Consider the following 20,411-nt stretch of genomic DNA (forward strand, 5'->3'; position numbering starts at 1 on the left):
TTTGTACATGCATAGTTTGTGAATAAATACATAATAAATATGAATAAAAAATACCTATCAAGCAAATAGAACAAATCGTGTTATTTCCCCAGTTACTGGATATTGTCTGGTAGTCAGACTGATTAAATATAACAATTAGATATTTATTGTAACATCCAATCCTTAACAAATGTTTGAAATACAATAGTTTAAAAGGGGAATAAACTTTGATATACCAGGTGCCATTCCAGTAAGTTTAGGAGTTTCTTTAAGATATAAACATATATTGGACTGTGTCAAGATTCAGAGATGATTACCTGACCTGAATAGCATTTAAATGATAAAATGCATTGATTTTGTTATTTCAAAGATTAACCATTTGCATACATTATGCTGCATAAATCATTGAAAGACTAGTTTAATGAATTGTTTGAACCTGTTCTTTGCATTACCGAGTATAAATACTATTAGATTTGAGTACCCAGAGATACCGGTGAAATGTATTCTACAGAACCTATCCGGACGCTCAGTTAAATCAATTTTATTTATTTTTTCTTGAGGTAAAGCAGTATTAGTGGAACCTCTCAAAATTACCCAGCAGTAGAAGTGTTTGGTATAATATGACATATTATAATTGTTAAAATACAGTACCAATCAGATCCAACCTAACAGAAGCAGACCCCAACTTAACCCTTAGTTTACGTTCGGGGTTTACGTTGGATTTATTCTGGGTCTGTTTTTTGAAAATTTGCGTCCACTCGGGGTTTACTTTGGGTTTACTCGGAGTTTGGCATTTGCTTTTTGGATCCACTGTACAGACTGAAGTGTGAAGCAGACCTGTTTTTTATCTTATCATCTTACTTCTTGTAATACCTACCAATTTTATATTCCAAAAACACGTGCAGCGTCTGCTTTCAGGGGTATACTTTTGATCAGGGTTATACTTTGTGTCCACTCTGGGTTTACTTTGGGTTCATTCTGGGTCCACTTTAGTAAACCCGGAGTAAAGTAAGAGTAAAACCCGAAAGAAAAAGTTAAGAGTTTAGACGTGTTTTACAGTTTGTTAGGTTGGGTCTGATCGGTACTGTATATAGTTATTGTGAGACCTTTGTTATGGCATGTTATGTGTCACAGGAAGTCTTTAGCCGTACCACAAATCTCTTATCAGGTCTTGACACCATACTTTGAGTATTTATACCGAGCACGTAGATTAAGTCACCAGTGTAAGTTCTATACAAAAGTCATGAGGATTTATCAACTCTTAGCAGTGATCGCCCTTGCAGGTTAGAAGTAATAAATATTGTAAACAAATTGGGATCTAATTTTGTAAATGTAATTTCAAAACCTTGAGGGGGCAGTTTTTCTTTTTAAATTGTTTGCCCAAATATATAAAACGTATTCTTTTCTTTTTTAAGTTGTTTAAGGAATTAACATATTTTTTTTTATAATTCATACGATGTATAATAATAAAATAAAGTTATATAATAATTGTACAACATCCAAATATTCCCAGTAGGTTTGTTGAACTTGTGAGCATTTCAATGTGGGTTTAGATTAAATTGAAAAATAATTAAAAGTTAAAGTGTTATACAAATACAATAAGAAAAGGTAAGGTGAGAATATATTTGAAAATATACTTAAGGGTGATGCATGAGAAGAACAAACTGAAACGTAAATAAATCTTATTTATAGGGTTTGCAGCAGCTAATGTGAGGTAAGAATACTAATACAATAATTAAATCAAAAAAAATCGAAGCTTGCTAATATATATTTAAGAATACAGACATTGACTAGTTATTTTGATTTATTTTGATTTATGTACATAAATATCCAAACTTTATAATACAAGTTGTATCCAAGCCTTTGAGATTATGTCCTTTTCTAATTTGTAAACCATTTCTCTGAACATAGCCTCTAATGCGCTAAAGGTTTATCAACATACTAGTAGTTACATGTACGTTAAAACGGAATTCTAGACTTTCTTAAAACTATGCTGGAAAAACTTTATATTGGGCCTCCCACCCTAGCAAAAATATTTTTAAAAAACGAAATAAAAATAAAAGATGACAAACCCCACAAAAAAAGATAAATTAAAATCAAAATCAAAAACAAACAAAAATCCCGCTACACTTTTTATTACAAATTTAATATTACCGGGTACATATAATTTTCTGATTTTAATCAGAAATATGGAAAAAATTACGTGACTAATGTTTATCATATGCATGAAGCAATTGTTCATAAATAAAGTGTAATTGTACAAATTACAACTTGTATGCTATATTGATATTCAAAAGCATTAATATGTAATGCCAGACTGGCTGCAACTCTCAGATCGCAAGTCCTTTTTTGCAAGTGTAATAAAGACGCAAACTGTAAACCAACTTTTATTTACGGCGACATTATTTTGCGATTTACTGAAGATAAACAAATTGACGACGACTACTGTTCGCGAACAAATTGTATCAAGACCATTGTGTTTATTACAACAAATTTGACAAGGGCTGGTTCGCGAAATTTTCAAAGTCTATAAGTAATTTAGTGAAACTAAATGTTTGCAAACTCTAATCAATATCAATAATTTTAATCAAGAATTTATATTCTAATGGTTGAAGGAGGCAGGCAGCTACATGTACCACTGCTGCTGACTGCACATGCGCAGATAACCAGGTAGCTGACTGCCACCATGGACACTGTGCTTGTCACCATGACGGCGGCCATCACCCGTAAGGAAATCACTGCCTTTATGTATAAATACAAGATACTTTGTCGTAAAACCAATCTGACACTCGCATTTTCAAATAGTATAAAGAGGTCTATATATTGTTGAATTTTTTGCTGTTCTCAAAAACAATTGAAATCACTTCTTTTTCAACGTCTATAATATTTAACATGTTTTCTTTAAAAAAAAAATAAACTTATCTTTAAAAAACAATCATCTTTTTAAATTACCTAAGGAGAGAAAAAGCTCAGCTGATAAACTTTGCACAAAGTTTCGCTGGTTTTTTTTTTGTTTTTTTTTTTGGGGGGGGGGGGGTGTTTAAACCATATCCTACAAACCGCTGTATAGACCATATTAAGCCCGGTGTCATTGTATTTCCTTTCACAACTTTTGCTTTGTAAAATAAAATGTATTTCAAAATTTTAATAGGAAAAATAACGTGCCATTACTTGTCAAGATCTGTAATATGCAACAAGATCATAAGAATATAGAATGCACTCCGACATCATCTAGTGATCATAAATTCACTTCATGCACTTGCTTCCCAAGCAAAATTATTCGAACAATTCTTGCTAAACGAGATTATTTTAACAGTTCTGCTAAGTAAATTATTCTAACAGTTTTTGCTAATTAACACGAGCGTGAATTAAGATTTGAATTTATAATTTTTCCAAATTATCGGATGCAGTTTTATCAAAACTCTTGATCCATTCGCCTACTTATAAGTTTTTAAAGATAAAACTTATTTAACATACCTTAAAAGAATGAATATATATATTTATAAAAACATAGGGCTGTTATTTTTTTTTAACATTTGATTAATTAATATCACGGTAAATAACCCGTTTTTTCGTTTTTCTTTCACGAAGTACATTAAAACTAATGTGTAATTAATCCCCTCCTCTTTGAAGTTTTTAATCTTTGTTAATTCTTCATATTCGATACTTTCAGACGAGCCCTCTGCCATAATGGACACCAATGTGTATGTCCTGACGGACAGAACGGCGTGTGTAACGACCAAGGACACTGTGAATGTGGAAGCCACGGGTAAGTGTGTAGACTTCTCTTTAATTACATGCAAGACGACGAGTTCATAAAACATAGTTTGCCTAAAGTGTATTTCAATTGCTTGAACAACAAAAGATTTTGAAAAAATGTGAAAATAAAAGAGGTTTTTGATAGGAAGAAATTTGAATTAAAAGTGTTGAAAATTGCTTTCTCAAAAATAAAGCGACTTATACAATAGAATATAAAAAGTTTTCTATTTTGATATTAAAAACAATAACCAATTTTCACTGGTATCAATAAATTGAAATCATCATTGTCAAATTTTCAGACGTAGACAGGCAGCTCAGTGCACCACTGCTGCTGACTGCACATGCGCAGATAACCAGGTAGCTGACTGTCACCATGGACACTGTGCTTGTCACCATGACGGCGGCCATCACCCGTAAGAAACCCTATTTTTCATGTGTTGAAAAAAGATCAAATCTTGTAAACATTATGCCACTTTCATATATTTCAACGTTGTCGATATTTTGTTCTTTTCATTTTGCTTAAAGCAGTTGACTTAACAATGAATACTAAATTTCAGACGAGCCCTCTGCCATAATGGACACCAATGTGTATGTCCTGACGGTCAGAACGGCGTGTGTAACGACCAAGGACACTGTGAATGTGGAAGCCACGGGTAAGTGTGTAGACTTCTCTTTAATTACATGCAAGACGACGAGCTCATAAAACATAGTTTGCCTAAAATGCTTGCAGTATTTAAATTTCTTGAACATAAGAAGATTTTGAAAAAATGTGAAATTAAAAGAGGTTTTTGATAGGAAGAAATTTGAATTAAAAGTGTTGAAAATTGCTTTCTCAAAAATAAAGCGACTTATACAATAGAATATAAAAAGTTTTCTATTTTGATATTAAAAACAATAACCAATTTTCACTGGTATCAATAAATTGAAAACATCATTGTCAAATTTTCAGACGTAGACAGGCAGCTCAGTGCACCACTGCTGCTGACTGCACATGCGCAGATAACCAGGTCGCTGACTGTCACCATGGACATTGTGCTTGTCACCATGACGGCGGCCATCACCCGTAAGAAACCCAGTCTTCATGTGTTGAAAATATGATTATATCTTGTGAACATTATGTCACTTTCATCTTTCATATATTTCAACGGTGTCAATATTTTGTTCTTTTCATTTTGCTTAAGGCAGTTGACTAAACAATGAATATTAAATTTCAGACGAGCTCTCTGCCACAACGGACACCAATGTGTATGTCCTGACGGACAGAACGGCGTGTGTAACGACCAAGGTCACTGTGAATGTGGAAGCCACGGGTATGTGTGTACAATTGTATTTTAAGAAAATGATGAATATAATTAAAGGACACAGTGATAAGAACATTTGATAATAGTTTATTATAAAATATATTTTTGTCAACCAAATTTTTCCATATATATAATACATAAGCATTTCCAAGAGAAACACTTTATTAATTTTGCCCAACTTTGAGCTTTGTCGCTACAGGTAATTTACCCTATACAAGTAACTGAATCAAAAATCTTCCAATGAGTCCAAGTTCATTTGCAATGAAATAGAACAACAGATTGCGTTAAAGGTCGTTTATTCAATGAACCCAAATATTTATCAATTTTAAGAAAAAAAGATATATACACATTCAAATGGACTGGAAGGTCATGGTAAATATTGGATAATATTGATCTCTTAAAGTATGAGAACTCTGTATAAAGATAATGGAGAATATTCGAATTTAAACTTTTAAGATATGGCATTTTTCCTTGCGAATTAATAGATAAAAGGTAACGAAAAAAATTATTCGTGCATAATATTCAACTATCTAGTAACCTTAATGAAGCATGAATTTCAAATACATCTACTTTAATTTCAAGGACTAATAATTTTTTTATATAATTCTTAGCCGTAGACAGGCAGCTCAGTGTACCACTGCTGCTGACTGCACATGCGCAGATAACCAGGTAGCTGACTGTCACCATGGACACTGTGCTTGTCACCATGACGGCGGCCATCACCCGTAAGAAACCCAGTCTTCATGTGTTGAAAAAATGATCATATCTTGTAAACATTAAGTCACTTTCATCTTTCATATATTTCAACGGTGTCGATATTTTGTTCTTTTCATTTTGCTTTGGGCAGTACTCTTAAAGCTGACATGAATTCATAAAAGCGTTTGGTCGCCATATTAGTTTCGATCGCTCCTCTACTGCCACTGGGGTATATATACTGGTCGAGAAAGTTACGGTCGGTTGCTTTCCGATCGAGGAATTCAGGTTGCACGGACTTCTAAATGCATCTACTACACATTGCAGTAAAATGTTTGCAATAGAGAATAAAGGAAACAACAATCAATAAAATACAAAATATATTTATTCTTTGATAGAATTTCCAAGGTACTAGTATCCGTTCATTTTGCACAGACAATGCTGCCTTACTTCACATGCACATCGAACACGTGTGTCGTCGATACAGATTGCACAACGTCTGCATCTTTTTGAAACCCCGGCGGCACTACATCCAACCCAGTAGCTAAATGATAATAAATCCAAGAAAGTAACAATGTAACAGCGACTCTTTTCCATCGGTTCTATAAAAACGCTCCGTTTCCATGCGATCATTGACATTGCTCGATCACCCACAGTGTGTGGTTGCGCATGTGCGATGTTATAAGATAAACAGGAAAAGGGTCTACAAATATCGAGGATTTTTTATGTTTATGTGCCTAGATTTCAGTATGTCTTGTTTCGTCGTTCATTGGATATATTCCTTATCAGTGCAATGGCTGTCATATTATTTTTGTTCAAAACGCGTTTCTACACGTCTTTTCGTCCAAGGTAACGTGTTCGGGTGTATGAAATACCTGAATGCGGTGAAGCATGAATAGTGCTCTCGGTCTTATATAGGGGGTGTGTAGCGATGAGCAGAACAATGGAAATCGACAACTAATATGGCGGTAGTCGGAGATAAAAGGGAAATAATGCGTATTTATGAATTCATGTCAGCTTTAACAATGATTATTAAATTTCAGACGAGCCGCCTGCCATAACGGACACCAGTGTACCTGTCCTACAGGACAGATCGGCGTGTGTAACGACCAAGGTCACTGTGAATGTGGAGACCATGTTGGGTAGGTTTGTACAAATGTATTTTTAGAAGATGCATGAACACAACTAAAGGACACATTTATAGAACATTTGATAATCAATAAAACTACTTATCAATTTGAAGAAAAAAAGATATATAAACATTTAAAAGGACTGGAAGGTCGTGGTAAATATTGGACAATATTGCTTTCTTTAAGAACGAGAACTCTGGATAAAGATACTGTAGATTCCTTATTTTACGCGAGTACTTAATTCCGCGATTCAACGGTTTTCCATCAAATCGCGAGAACATAAAATCGCGAATGCCGAACTTTTATTATAGTTTCATGTAGTTTACATATGTCTGAAAATTAAAAGCGAGATTTAAAAATTCGCGAGACGGGCTTTTCGCGATTTTACGCGGATATTAATTCCTCGCGTTTAATTAGGAATTTACAGTATTAGAAAATATTAAAATGTAAGAGCTAAAATATGGTTTTTCTTTATCAAATAATAAGTTATAGGTAAAAAATATAAAACACTTGATGCTAAATTTTTTACATTAATTTTTAATTTCAAAGATTACGTAAGTTTTTAAATATAATTCTTAGCCGTAGACAGGCAGCTCAGTGCACCACTGCTGCTGACTGCACCTGCGCAGACAACCAGGTCGCTGACTGTCACCATGGACATTGTGCTTGTCACCATGACGGCGGCCATCACCCGTAAGAAACCTAGTCTTCATTTGTAATAAAGATCATATCATGTAATACATAAAGATTTATTATAAATAATATTGAATGAAATTGTAAACAAAATCTGACAGAAATTTTATTCGATAGTTAGCCTTATGTCGGAATGCAAATTCAAACCTCCTAAAATATTTCGTAATTCATCTATAAATATTTATAAATATGGTTTTTCTTTATCAAATAATAAGTTATAGGTAAAAAATATAAAACACTTGATGCTAAATTTTTTTACATTAATTTTTAATTTCAAAGATTACGTAAGTTTTTAAATATAATTCTTAGCCGTAGACAGGCAGCTCAGTGCACCACTGCTGCTGACTGCACCTGCGCAGACAACCAGGTCGCTGACTGTCACCATGGACATTGTGCTTGTCACCATGACGGCGGCCATCACCCGTAAGAAACCTAGTCTTCATTTGTAATAAAGATCATATCATGTAATACATAAAGATTTATTATAAATAATATTGAATGAAATTGTAAACAAAATCTGACAGAAATTTTATTCAATAGTTGGCCTTATGTCGGAATGCAAATTCAAACCTCCAAAAATATTTCTTAATTCAACATATATAAATATTTATAAATTGACCATATCTAAGTCATTTAAAAATATTCGTAATTTTTTAAAACAACTTCATTCCGTTTTTCTCCAATGGCGCTCTTTTCTGATCCATGAAATAAAAGCTATATTGTTTACCCTTATTACCATTGAAAGAATACGATTTGGTCAAGCCAAGAAAAATTTGATTTGCCTCTGCCTTTGTGAAAAAAAAACAGCATATACAAACATTCTCTTTTATAGACGAAGACAATTAGACCAGTGTACGACCGCTGCTGACTGCTCATGCGCCAGTAACCAGGTAGCAGAATGTCACCATGGACACTGCACTTGTCACCATGACAGCGGCCATCACCCGTAAGGATTCCTTCAAAAAATATTTTTATATAGATTTTTCAAAACATTATTCAATTGACTTTTTAGAAAAATGATCTGCACAATAACTTCTGATTACCCCTTGCCACAACTGAAATCAATGCAAATGACAATATTTTATGAACGCCTTAAATTTTTTTTCGAGAAATGAATTTGAATTGCATGAAGTGAAAAGAATGACAGTCAAACTAATTACAATGGAAAATCAATAAATTCGCAAACATAAGCTTCAGATCTGTAGCTCACTGGTCTTAAAAAAAGTAGATGGACGACAAATGACCTTTAGGCCACCTATCATAAAAAAGTGCATATTAATGATCATTCTAAAATGCAATGTTTCTCTATTAACTTTTTCTAATTTCCATTTTTTTCCTACGAGTGAGCCACAGATCTGCAACAACAAAGACAACGGCTTTTGGAAAATGAAAGATATCATTGGTTTCTTTTACAGACGTGTTCGTCAGACCACGTCATGCACTGTCGCTGATAACTGTACCTGTGGTGCACATGAGATTGCTTCCTGTGACAACAACATGTGTCACTGTCATCACGATGGTAACCATCACAACACCGGAAACCATAACCCACCCCATCACCCGTGAGTAGTTTTATATCCTTCTTCTTATACCACCACATGTGAGCATTCAAACATTGATGTGTTTACCTGTAATTGTTTTACTTGACCTTCCAGACGTGCCGTTTTCTGTAACAATAACGCCGATTGCTCCGCCCACTGTGATCCCCATAACGGAAACTGTATCAACAACGCTTGTCACTGCAGTCACCAGTACGTTTTTTCGTTTGGTCTCTCCAATCTGTTTTCATTGTAAATTTAGAAGATTGTCTCTAACAAAATGAAGTCAGATTCTGACATTTTTTTTTTGTTGAAGACAATCGTCAAAAATTGCTTTCCTTCTCCCGACCAACAGATTAAAATGTTCAAAATATATTTATGAACGTTCTGAACTAGATAGTTTTTATGTATCTCTTTTTTCAAATGTTTAAACAAATTGGGAAAGCAATGATCTATACTTACCGTCCAAAGTTGGATTAACATGACACGCATCAAAATTACCGGTATACTGATACCTTGGAATTATTATTAATTAAAAACATACACCGTAGTAAAGACAGATTCTTATGAGGCATTTGGTTAATAATAAAATAAACATAAATGTATTTAATGGTCTTTATAGTCGTAGACAGGCCGCTCAGTGTACCACTGCTGCTGATTGCACATGCGCAGATAACCAGGTAGCTGATTGTCACCATGGACACTGTGCTTGTCACCATGACGGCGGCCATCACCCTTGAACAGGTGACGAATTAAATTTATTCTGTTCTGCAAAATATTATAAACCATGAATAAGAACGATTCTCTATAAACCAATTTGGCAAAGCAATTACTTATTTGTTTTTTTTTACAGATAGCCTTTTCACACACCATTTTGATACAGTGTTTTCCTGTTTTTGTTTTTAACACATGGATATATAATAAAACATTCTTCTGACATATTTAATTCATGTTATCTTTTTTTTGCGTATTTAAGAAAATGAGATTTATAACTCATCAATAATGGCAGCAAAAATCGTATAACCTGCTTACGCAGATTATTCCCCCCCCCCCCCAGAAATGTCGCTATCTTCATACAATGATTTTATTAAAGTCAACAGCAATCTGACAGATGCATAGATTAATACAGGCAAAGAAAATTCAAATATGCAGGAGCAATCGTGTTCCGTACATGTACAGGAATTGAAGTTTCTGAAACATTACAAAATCTTTTTTGTTATGCAAACACGATTTTGTTTGTTCTGAATTGTCGTAAATAGAAGAATACGACAAATTGTGAATTTGTCCAGATATGTACGGCGTTGGAGAGATGATATTAAGCTCTCTATTGATCTTAATGTCGATAAAAGTACATTATGATAAAAAAAATTTACCAATGTAGAATTTTCAAGTTTTACAATATTTGACCAAGAATATATTGCAAAAGTTTTTTTGAAAATTAAAAATCATAAAAGCCCAAGCAGGTTTTGAATTCATGACTTAAATGTACATAGTTATCGCTCTATTACATTACGTTACGCTGAAATGTAACATAAGGGGAAATAAACGAAGAAATTAAACATAAGAATTGTAATCCTTTCTTTTGAGGGGTACACTGTAACTGATAAAGGATTAACGTCCGACTTCTGAAAATTGTAATTTCAATTGTATTTTGAATTGGTATAAACTAGGTATTTGAATCAACCTGTTTAAAATAGGTTCGTTCGTATAATTTTGGGTAGCCATTTTGGGTCACCTCTAGTCGGGTAATTTATGTGTCATATATGAATTCTTCGCGTAAATTCTTTTTTTACAATGCCAAATGAACTATATTGAATGAAATATTTAAGGAAAAATTACACATTTACAGAGTTTAGTAAGGGACTCTATTTTGTGGCGGAAGGTTTTTAAGAAGAAAATAAACATTTTTCATAGCTCAGTTGATCAAGAGTACCGTAATTTAACTTTCTTACTTTCAGTGCAGACCAAATTTTCAGATAGCTTATGCATTGGGATATCTTCATGTTGTTTCTAAAAACATATTTTAATAATATTTCAATATTTCTCTCGACATATATTGCCATATTTAACTGACATTTCATAAAATTCAAGAAAAATTGAAATCCAATTTCCCCCCTAAAATTAGCTTTTTTAATGACATATCTCAAAATTTACATCATAGACCCATCCTTTTGGTTTCATTTTCTGAATTTGCAAGTTTCTTTGGACAAGTCTGTCATAATTTGAGAAAAAGTTTAAGACTTTTAAATAATTTTATTTCAGATTGAATCATTTATGAATAAAAATGGTGGTTTTTTTCAGTGCAAAAAGATCAAAATATCAATTAGGTGAAGAAATAGCAAACTTTTTTAATGATAATTTTAATTTTATTATAATGTAAATTTATATTTGATACCATGGTTCATTTCGATAAAAAATTATAGAGGGAAAAGCAATTTATATATATTATGTGCAATTTGCACTTTCAGTGCAGAAAGTTCATATTAAATACATCGTAGCACCAAAAGGAACATATAGACCCAAATTTTTTTGTTTTCAATTTTGGTTTAGGTATGTGTGTAGATGTTTAAAAAATACTTTAGAAAAAACTTCAAGACTTTTGATCGAAGGATCCAACGTCCTTAAGATATTAAAATATCATCTTGAAAAAAAATTACACTGCATTAACATTATACCCACTGTTAACATTGTACAAGAAAACACACAATAAAACAATACACAGTTTTGTCAGTGATTTACTGATATATAGTCTTATAAATATTTACTCTTTCTAAATAGATGTCAGATTGAAATTACATACTATGTACAATATTAATGAAAAAGGTAAACCTGTATCATATATCATATCAATGTATCTCTCTATTGAAAACAATATGAATTGTACATGTAACTTTATATTATAAATATATTATTGATAACCTTTAGAAAGTATAAAAGAGGACTCAATTCGAATTATCAAAATTAGTACAGTATATAAATATCGCAATTACATGAAACAGATTAGAAGTTCTGCACTTCGTCTATATAATTATGGCAGAGCTGTCGTATAAACTTATATTAATGGTTGGACCTTGAGTCTCAGAGAGTTTTTATGTCATGTGACAAATGACGTTTTTCTTATCAGATCTTGAGATCGCATTCTGAGTATTTATACCGAGCACACGTAATTCAAACTGAAAGAACCCTAGTGAGTTGTATTCAATAGTCATGAGGATTTATCAGTTCTTGGCTGTGATCGCTGTTGCAGGTTAGGAATTATTAATCTAACCCACCTCCCTTGATTTATGTTGGATTTTAAGCTTCAACTAGCCGTCATTCGTTTTAATATTCCTTTTGGATTTTTTTTTACTGTTGATAGGTTATTGAATGTATATCCATCATTTCTCTAATATGGATAAATATGTAACTAAAAGAGAAATGAGTTTCACAATATAACATAACATAAGCAATGTTTGTTATACCCGTATCATATAGTCAAATCAGTCAAATGATTTTTAAATATAGTTTATATACTTGACCGTAAAACTCTTGAAGAAAAGTAAAAACAGGTGTTTTTCTCGAAATCAAATCTTTAATGAAATTGAAAATTTGGTCAAGTTTGAATAGCAGAATGCAAAAAAAAAAATGCACATTTTAATAGAAATTTTAATTGATTGAAAAATTAGTTTTGACTAATACAACTGTACGATTGTATATACATGTAGAGGCTAAATAGGTAAGATTACATTACAAATATACAGACCATTCATGCATGAATACTACCTAACACTTAGATGTCCCTTTCTTTGAAGGGCTTGCTGCGACTACTGAGAGGTAAGATTTATGATCAAATGATCTTTCAAATCAGATAAACAAAACGCTTGAAAAGTGATACAAACATTAACTATAGGTAATTTTATCGACGTGCAGATATATTTACACTGTACAGAACAATAAGAGATTATAGGGTTTTTTATGCAACAGACTATTATACTGAACGCAAATTTGATAACCTCTCTATTATGATAAATGCCCGTCTGTAGATCACTTAAGGTTTAATGACACTTTAATCGTCAGTTCAGAGCTACGCTTTCAAAACGGTCTATGGGAAAAAAAGACATCATTGTTGCTCAAAAACAGTGACAACAAGTTGCTGTCCTTTAAAAAAGGGACCATTTGCATGTGTTTCCAACGAAAACGTAAAAGTCTTAAGATTATCAGAGATTCCATCCACTCTAGCCCCTGCTTTTAACCACTAAATTTGTACGTTGGATTACGTACATGAATATGTATAGCCCTGACTTTTTATCTCAGAATTTAAAGGGTTCATACTTCTAAAATAATTATGATCTCATTCTGTCTATGAATGAAGTCTGCATGTATAGTATCAGGGATTCGGTGAATTTTACTATTTGCGCACACATTACGCTTCGCACTACTTTGTTAACTATGCAGTGACAGCTTTGTTTAAATTAATTTCATATTTCGATGCATTTTATTGAGATTTAAACTTTTATACAGTGACATAATTATTCAATCACACTTAAATGCTTAAAAAATTTTAATCGAGAAGTACTCTAGCCTCGCCTACTATAAAAGTAAAGTTAAGTTACATGTGTATAGTATACGGAAAACAACAAAACATTGCAAATCTATATGCTATTTGATGCATGTTGTAGTTTCGGTATAATATTAACTTATTTCATAATACTGACAGTTCATATCACATGCCGATTATTTCTTTAAAAGGAATACTTTGTTTCTGTACTGACTACTGTTTACCGACAACTTTACAATTACAGCGCCTTTCTACTTATGCACACATATAGCATGGAATCCCGATCCCGATTCAGATAAACTTGTGCTAGCCTGGTTCCCTGAGCTACCCATTACGCACAGGAACCAGGCTAACTCATGCGCAGGCTGAATTTTCCCCGTAGCATCATTTTAACCTCGCTTATATATTTTCTGCGGTCCACGCAATGAGTAGTCTATAATAACTATGATATTGCAATAAATTATATGACCTTAATTACGATATATTAAAAAAAAATAAGCTGAAAAATTATTGCGAGCCGAGAATATGCATATAGAAAATACTTCCCGAATTCCGAAATCGGCATCAAGATAAACCCACTGCATCTGTTACGGCGTATTGCTGTTTATGTTTCCAAACTTGGGCTTTGAAAATAGACAAGATGTATCCAATATATAACTTACAACCCAAATCCAGAAGTAGATGCTGACTTTATCTACTTTAGTTAGGCTGTATGATATACAAATATATTATATATTTGAATACTAGCGACATAAACCGCAGCCATCCCTAGTTGTAGTGTGAAGCATATATAGCCGTCAAAATAGGTGTTGTTATTTTGGTGTTATATCATGTCGATTGTTACAATGGACACAATAAGTGTTGTTATTTTGATGTTTTATCTTGTCGATTGTTACAATGGACACAATTAGTGTTGTTATTTTGATGTTATATCTTGTCGATTATTACAATGGACACAATAAGTGTTGTTATTTTGGTGTTAAATCTTGTCGATTGTTACAATGGACACAATAAGTGTTGTTATTTTGGTGTTATATCTTGTCGATTGTTACAATAGACACAATAAGTGTTGTTATTTTGATGTTATATCTTGTCGATTGTTACAATGGACACAATTAGTGTTGTTATTTTGGTGTTATATCTTGTCGATTGTGACAATGGACACTGGGACGAAGGTCATCATCCCCAATAACAACAACCATTATCTTTGTGATCGATGGTATTAGAAATGTTGAATGTAAACAACCATAAGGTTTCACTATGTGGTCATATTCAACTGTCACGTATATTTGTATGTATATTATATAAGGCTCATACCCATTCTTTGAGCAGAGTACCGATAAATCGTTTTTAATCTAGTATGATGATTAATGCTTAAATAAGATTATTTTTAAAAGAAAAAAACTAGTTTATTTGATTCTTTGGATTACCATGGACACTGTACTTGCCACCATGACAGCGGTCATCACCAGTACGGATTCTTTCAACCGATATAACCTACATAGATGTTCACAAAATAACAATATAATTTTAACTATTCTTTGTCCACCAAATCGCTCCTTTTTAGTCTATACCCCTTACCGAAATTGAAAACAAATAATGCCAAATGGAAAGTGTTATAAAAGTTTAGTAATTTGTTGAAGTGAAATTGAGCGTATACTTATTCTAGTTGAAACACATAGTTTACAATAAGAAACAGAGACACGATAAATAAATTGTACCGCTGATTTATTTGCAGACGTCTTCGTCAGACCACGTCATGCACCGTTGCTGATGACTGCACCTGCACTGGTGAACATGAGGTAGCTTCCTGTGACAACAACCTGTGTCACTGTCACCATGACGGTCACCATAACAACGAGGGAAACCACCACCCGCCCCATCACCCGTGAGTAGTTTTTTATCCTTCTTCTTATACCACCACATGTAAGCATTCAAACAATGATGTGTTTACCTGTAATTGTTTTACTTGACCTTCCAGACGTGCCGTTTTCTGTAACAATAACGCCGATTGCTCAGCCCACTGTGATCCCCATAACGGAAACTGTATCAACAACGCTTGTCACTGCAGCCACCAGTACGTTTTTTTAATCTACTTTTGATTTATGTTTCTGCCCCATCTACCTTCTCTACAAGCCGACGGTGTACTGTAGATTCCTTATTTTACGCGAGTACTTAATTCCGCGATTCAACGGTTTTCCATCAAATCGCGAGAACATAAAATCGCGAATGCCGAAATTTTATCATAGTTTCATGTAGTTTACATATGTCTGAAAATTAAAAGCGATATTTGAAAATTCGCGTGACGTGCTTCTCGCGATTTTACGCGGATATTTATTCCTCGCGTTTAATTAGGAATTTTCAGTATATATATTGTAATTGAATTCTTATATATGGTATTAAATATTTTTATTATCTAATTTCATTGTATTATATTATATATCATATTAACATGCACACTTTGTACTTACGTTTATATGGATTGGTAGATTCCTCTGTCAAACATTATGTTTACTGTTACATAATCAACTATGTATTTTACTCTTGATAACTTTCTCTATAACTCATAAATATATTAAAATTCATAGTCGTAGACAGGTAGCTCAGTGTACCACTGCTGCAGACTGCACATGCGCAGGCGATCAGGTCCCCGACTGTCACCATGGACACTGTGTTTGTCACCATGACCACGATCATCATCTGTAAGAAATACAAAGTCATCATGTGCCAAGAACAAGAAAATGTATTGTAAAACAAATATTACACCTTTCATAAACATCAAAGTATTCGATAAACTGGTCATTACCATGGACACTGTACTTGCCACCATGACAGCGGTCATCACCCGTAAGGATTCATTCAACCGATATAACCTACATATAGATGTTCACAAAATAACAATTTCATTTTTAGTATTCTTTGTCCACCAAATCGCTCCTTTTAAGTCTACCAATCTTTGCCAAAATTAAACACAAATAATGCCAAATGAAAGGTGTTATAAAAGTTTAGTAATTTGTTGAAGTGAAATCGAGCGTATACTTATTCTAGTTGAAACAAATAGTTTACAATAAGAAACAGAGACACGATAAATAAATTGTACCGCTGATTTATTTGCAGACGTCTTCGTCAGACCACGTCATGCACCGTTGCTGATGACTGCACCTGCACTGGTGCACATGAGGTTGCTTCCTGTGACAACAGCCTGTGTCACTGTCACCACGACGGTCACCATAACAACGAGGGTAACCACCACCCGCCCCATCACCCGTGAGTAGTTTTATATCCTTCTTCTTATACCACCACATGTAAGCATTCAAACGTTGATGTGTTTACCTGTAATTGTTTTACGTGACCTTCCAGACGTGCCGTTTTCTGTAACAATAACGCCGATTGCTCCGCCCACTGTGATCCCCATAACGGAAACTGTATCAACAACGCTTGTCACTGCAGCCACCAGTACGTTTTTTTTTATCTACCTTTGATTTATGTTTCTGCCCCACCTACCTTCTCTACAAGCCGACGGTGGATAGATACACCACCGCATTTATGTGAAAAATCATGTTGTCTCTGAATACTAGTACCTTGATCAATTGTGCTGATTACTGTTACAATATTTGAAAGGTACTCTAAAAATCTTTATAATCTTTTGTAATTGAATTCTTATATATGGTATTAAATATTTTTATTATTTAATTTCATTGTATTATATTATATATATTATTAATATGCACACTTTGTATTTACGTTTATATGGATCGGTAGATTCCTCTGTCAAACATTATGTTCACTGTTACAAAATCAACTATGTATTTTACTCTTGATACCCTCTTGTTACCCTCTGCCATATACTCTTCTCTATAACTCATAGATATATTTAAATTTATAGTCGTAGACAGGTAGCTCAGTGTACCACTGCTGCAGACTGCACATGCGCAGATACTCAGGTCCCCGACTGTCCCCATGGACACTGTGTTTGTCACCATGACCACGATCATCATCCGTAAGAAATACAAAGTTATCATGTGCCAAGAACAAGAAAATGTATTGTAAAAAAATGTTACACCTTTCATAAACATCGGTCGGGGCGTGCCAATGTGCCAAAACAAGATAATGTATTGTAAAAAAAATATTAAACCTCTCATATACATCAAATATTAAATAAATTGGTCAATACTTCCAGCTTCATCCAAATGCACTTTAAATGATAAACAATGGATTTAATGTTTTTACATTTAACGGAAAATTATTATATATTAAGCTGTTGATATACTGTGAGCTAAATTTCTTATTGGGTATTTTCGCACTTACCGTAAAATATAGGCTGTCATATGTCATATTTTTATCCGAGCGATTACAATTATATGATACTTGAAACATTGTAATTTCAGACGAGCTCTCTGCCATAACGGACACCAGTGTACCTGTCCCACAGGACATAACGGCGTGTGTAATGACCAAGGTCACTGTGAGTGTGGAGACCACGGGTAAGCTTGCTAAAGTCCTTGTTTTAAGCCTTCTCTAACCACCATGGCGGAACCTGCATCAACAACGCGAGTCATTGCAGCCACCAATGCGTATTTAATCTACCATTGATTCATCGTCGGATACCCACACGTGATGGCGTCTTTTAGTAAAAGACGCGATCAACCGTGGGTATCCGACGATGCCATTGATTAAGACCACCTCAGGATAGTTGTTTAATATTTTATTTTATTCCTGACTTATGATCTGTTTAATGAACAGCCTGAGCATGATAATGTTTTGTTTTTGTATGTAAATCTGTTTTATTTCTTTAAAAAAAACAATGAAAAAGCAACGTTCTATATAAACCACTCAAAAGTATTAACACTGACTATAAAAATTTAAGGAGTGTCTTAAAAGTGTTCCTTAAAGGGACTTGGACACGATTAAAGATGAAAAATTTTATTTTTATTTTTTATGTATAAAATGGTTAACTGGTGCATTTTAAATGATTGACCAAAATAGTGAATGTTAAATTCAAGTTACAAGCAAGATACAGAGGTAAGAATTGGTTGTTATGTAAACAAAGCTCGAGTCTTATAGTTGTTTACAAAAAATGTAATGTAGAAAATTACCATTTCTTAGACAAAATGACATGCATAAACAATTTAAACTAATTCAATATCTTCATAAATACTATTATCAACAAAAGAAAGATAAATTTGATTGAAACTTACACCAATACAACACATATTTAAAAAAAGACAATATTGAGCTTTGTTTACAAACAAACAATGATGAACTCTGTATCTTGCTTATAATTTTATATTTGATTTCAAATTTTGACATAGCATTATAAACTTCTATATTTATCAGTATAAATATTGAAAATGGAAAAATAAAATTTGAAAATGTTAAGTCAAATCGTGTCCAAGTCCCTTTAAACTGTTGATTATTGTCAACAAAAAAAGCTCATATACATAAAACCAAATAACATTGCAGTTTTAAGACTAAATATCCAAAACTTAATTGTTGACCATCTAGCCTTCGTAAAGGAAATGTATGCTTCAAATTACATTTACTATGATTCTTAAATTTATTTACGACTTTGATTGATTTACTTGTAATCGTAGACAGGTAGCTCAGTGTACCACTGCTGCTGACTGCACATGTGCAGATAACCAGGTGGCAGACTGTCCCCATGGACACTGTGTTTGTCATCATGACCATCATCATCCGTAAGAAATACAAAGTTATCATGTGCCAAGAACAAGATAATGTATTGTAAAATGATATTGCACCTTTCATATATGCATAAGTATATGTTAGATTGGTCATTTCTTCCAGCTAAATTTTAAGGTACTTTAAATGACTAAAAATAATTTTATTGTTTTAACTTTTACCATAAAATTATTGTTAATGAAGCAATTGATATACTGTAAACTATGTTTTATAAATTATTGTCGTACAAATCGTAAAATGCTGAATACATGGAAATATTTGCCCGAATTAATTTTCTGTTCTTCCATTTATCTTTTGTCAGTTAGCGAATTCAATAAAAAAAAATTGAGCAGATTACAATATTTCAAATTACATTTCTTTAAACACAATTGTATTTGGGCGAATTCAAGACGGGACGGAACTGTTTGTTGTAATGCAGCCACCATTGCGTATATTGACCCCCTTTGTTTTAGACAATCTCACAAAACTTGTTTTATCCCTCCAAAGATTTTCTGACTTATGATATTTTCATGTAAAGTCTAAGCACTATAAAAAATGTTTTGTTTTATTAACAGATCTATGTTACTTGATTTTAAAAATAACATTGAAAAACAGTAATCCATAAATACCGCCCCAAAGTATGAGCAATGACTATGGAGAATTTAAAGACACGTCATATAAACCTTTAAATTAACAACTGAATGAATCTGAATTGTTTTATTTTACAGATAGTGTATTAACAACATTGTTGTCCTGGATACATATCATGGATATATATTAAACTATTACTGTATAAAAACAGCGTGTTATTTATTGAACAATTTGTTCCAATGACTTTACTTAAGTAAACGGCAATCGGTAATATGCATAGGTTAATACTAGTTAATAAAGATTAAATATGCGAGAGGAATTATGTAACGTGTATAAATGTTCTGACATGTAAAATCTCACACATGACATATAAACGCTATTGTTTTAAAATTAAATGCTTACTTGGGGATATTGTTGTTCCAATGCCTTGCAGACAAATCGAAAACCGCGGGTTACCGTGATATGATAATTTGTATACCATAATATTATGAGATGTTATGCTCACTGA

General features: G+C 33.0%; 1 protein-coding gene across 13 annotated transcripts; it reads left to right on the forward strand.

Moving 5' to 3' along the window:
• The first annotated feature begins 1,139 nt into the window (after positions 1-1,139).
• Positions 1,140-20,059, forward strand: LOC128175242 (multiple epidermal growth factor-like domains protein 6). Of its 13 annotated transcripts, none has more exons than XM_052840730.1 (22): positions 1,140-1,262; positions 1,672-1,693; positions 2,595-2,705; positions 3,653-3,748; positions 4,038-4,151; positions 4,296-4,391; positions 4,688-4,801; positions 4,953-5,048; positions 5,651-5,764; positions 6,776-6,874; positions 7,442-7,555; positions 7,865-7,978; positions 8,388-8,501; positions 8,971-9,117; positions 15,612-15,707; positions 16,219-16,332; positions 16,748-16,897; positions 16,991-17,086; positions 17,517-17,630; positions 18,010-18,114; positions 19,225-19,329; positions 20,041-20,059. In XM_052840730.1, exons 1-22 carry the CDS (start codon positions 1,223-1,225, stop codon positions 20,042-20,044), a joined length of 2,175 nt encoding a protein of 724 aa, XP_052696690.1. In that variant the 5' UTR covers positions 1,140-1,222; the 3' UTR covers positions 20,045-20,059. The 13 variants fall into 13 exon arrangements, with proteins under 13 accessions (XP_052696690.1, XP_052696680.1, XP_052696699.1 ...); XM_052840720.1 differs by lacking the exon at positions 8,971-9,117 and adding an exon at positions 15,369-15,518; XM_052840739.1 differs by lacking the exon at positions 8,971-9,117 and adding an exon at positions 15,369-15,518 and having other exon boundaries at positions 18,019-18,114.
• The last annotated feature ends 352 nt before the right edge of the window (positions 20,060-20,411 follow it).

Source organism: Crassostrea angulata, chromosome 1 (assembly GCF_025612915.1).
Source record: "Crassostrea angulata isolate pt1a10 chromosome 1, ASM2561291v2, whole genome shotgun sequence".
Taxonomy (NCBI): domain Eukaryota; kingdom Metazoa; phylum Mollusca; class Bivalvia; order Ostreida; family Ostreidae; genus Magallana; species Magallana angulata.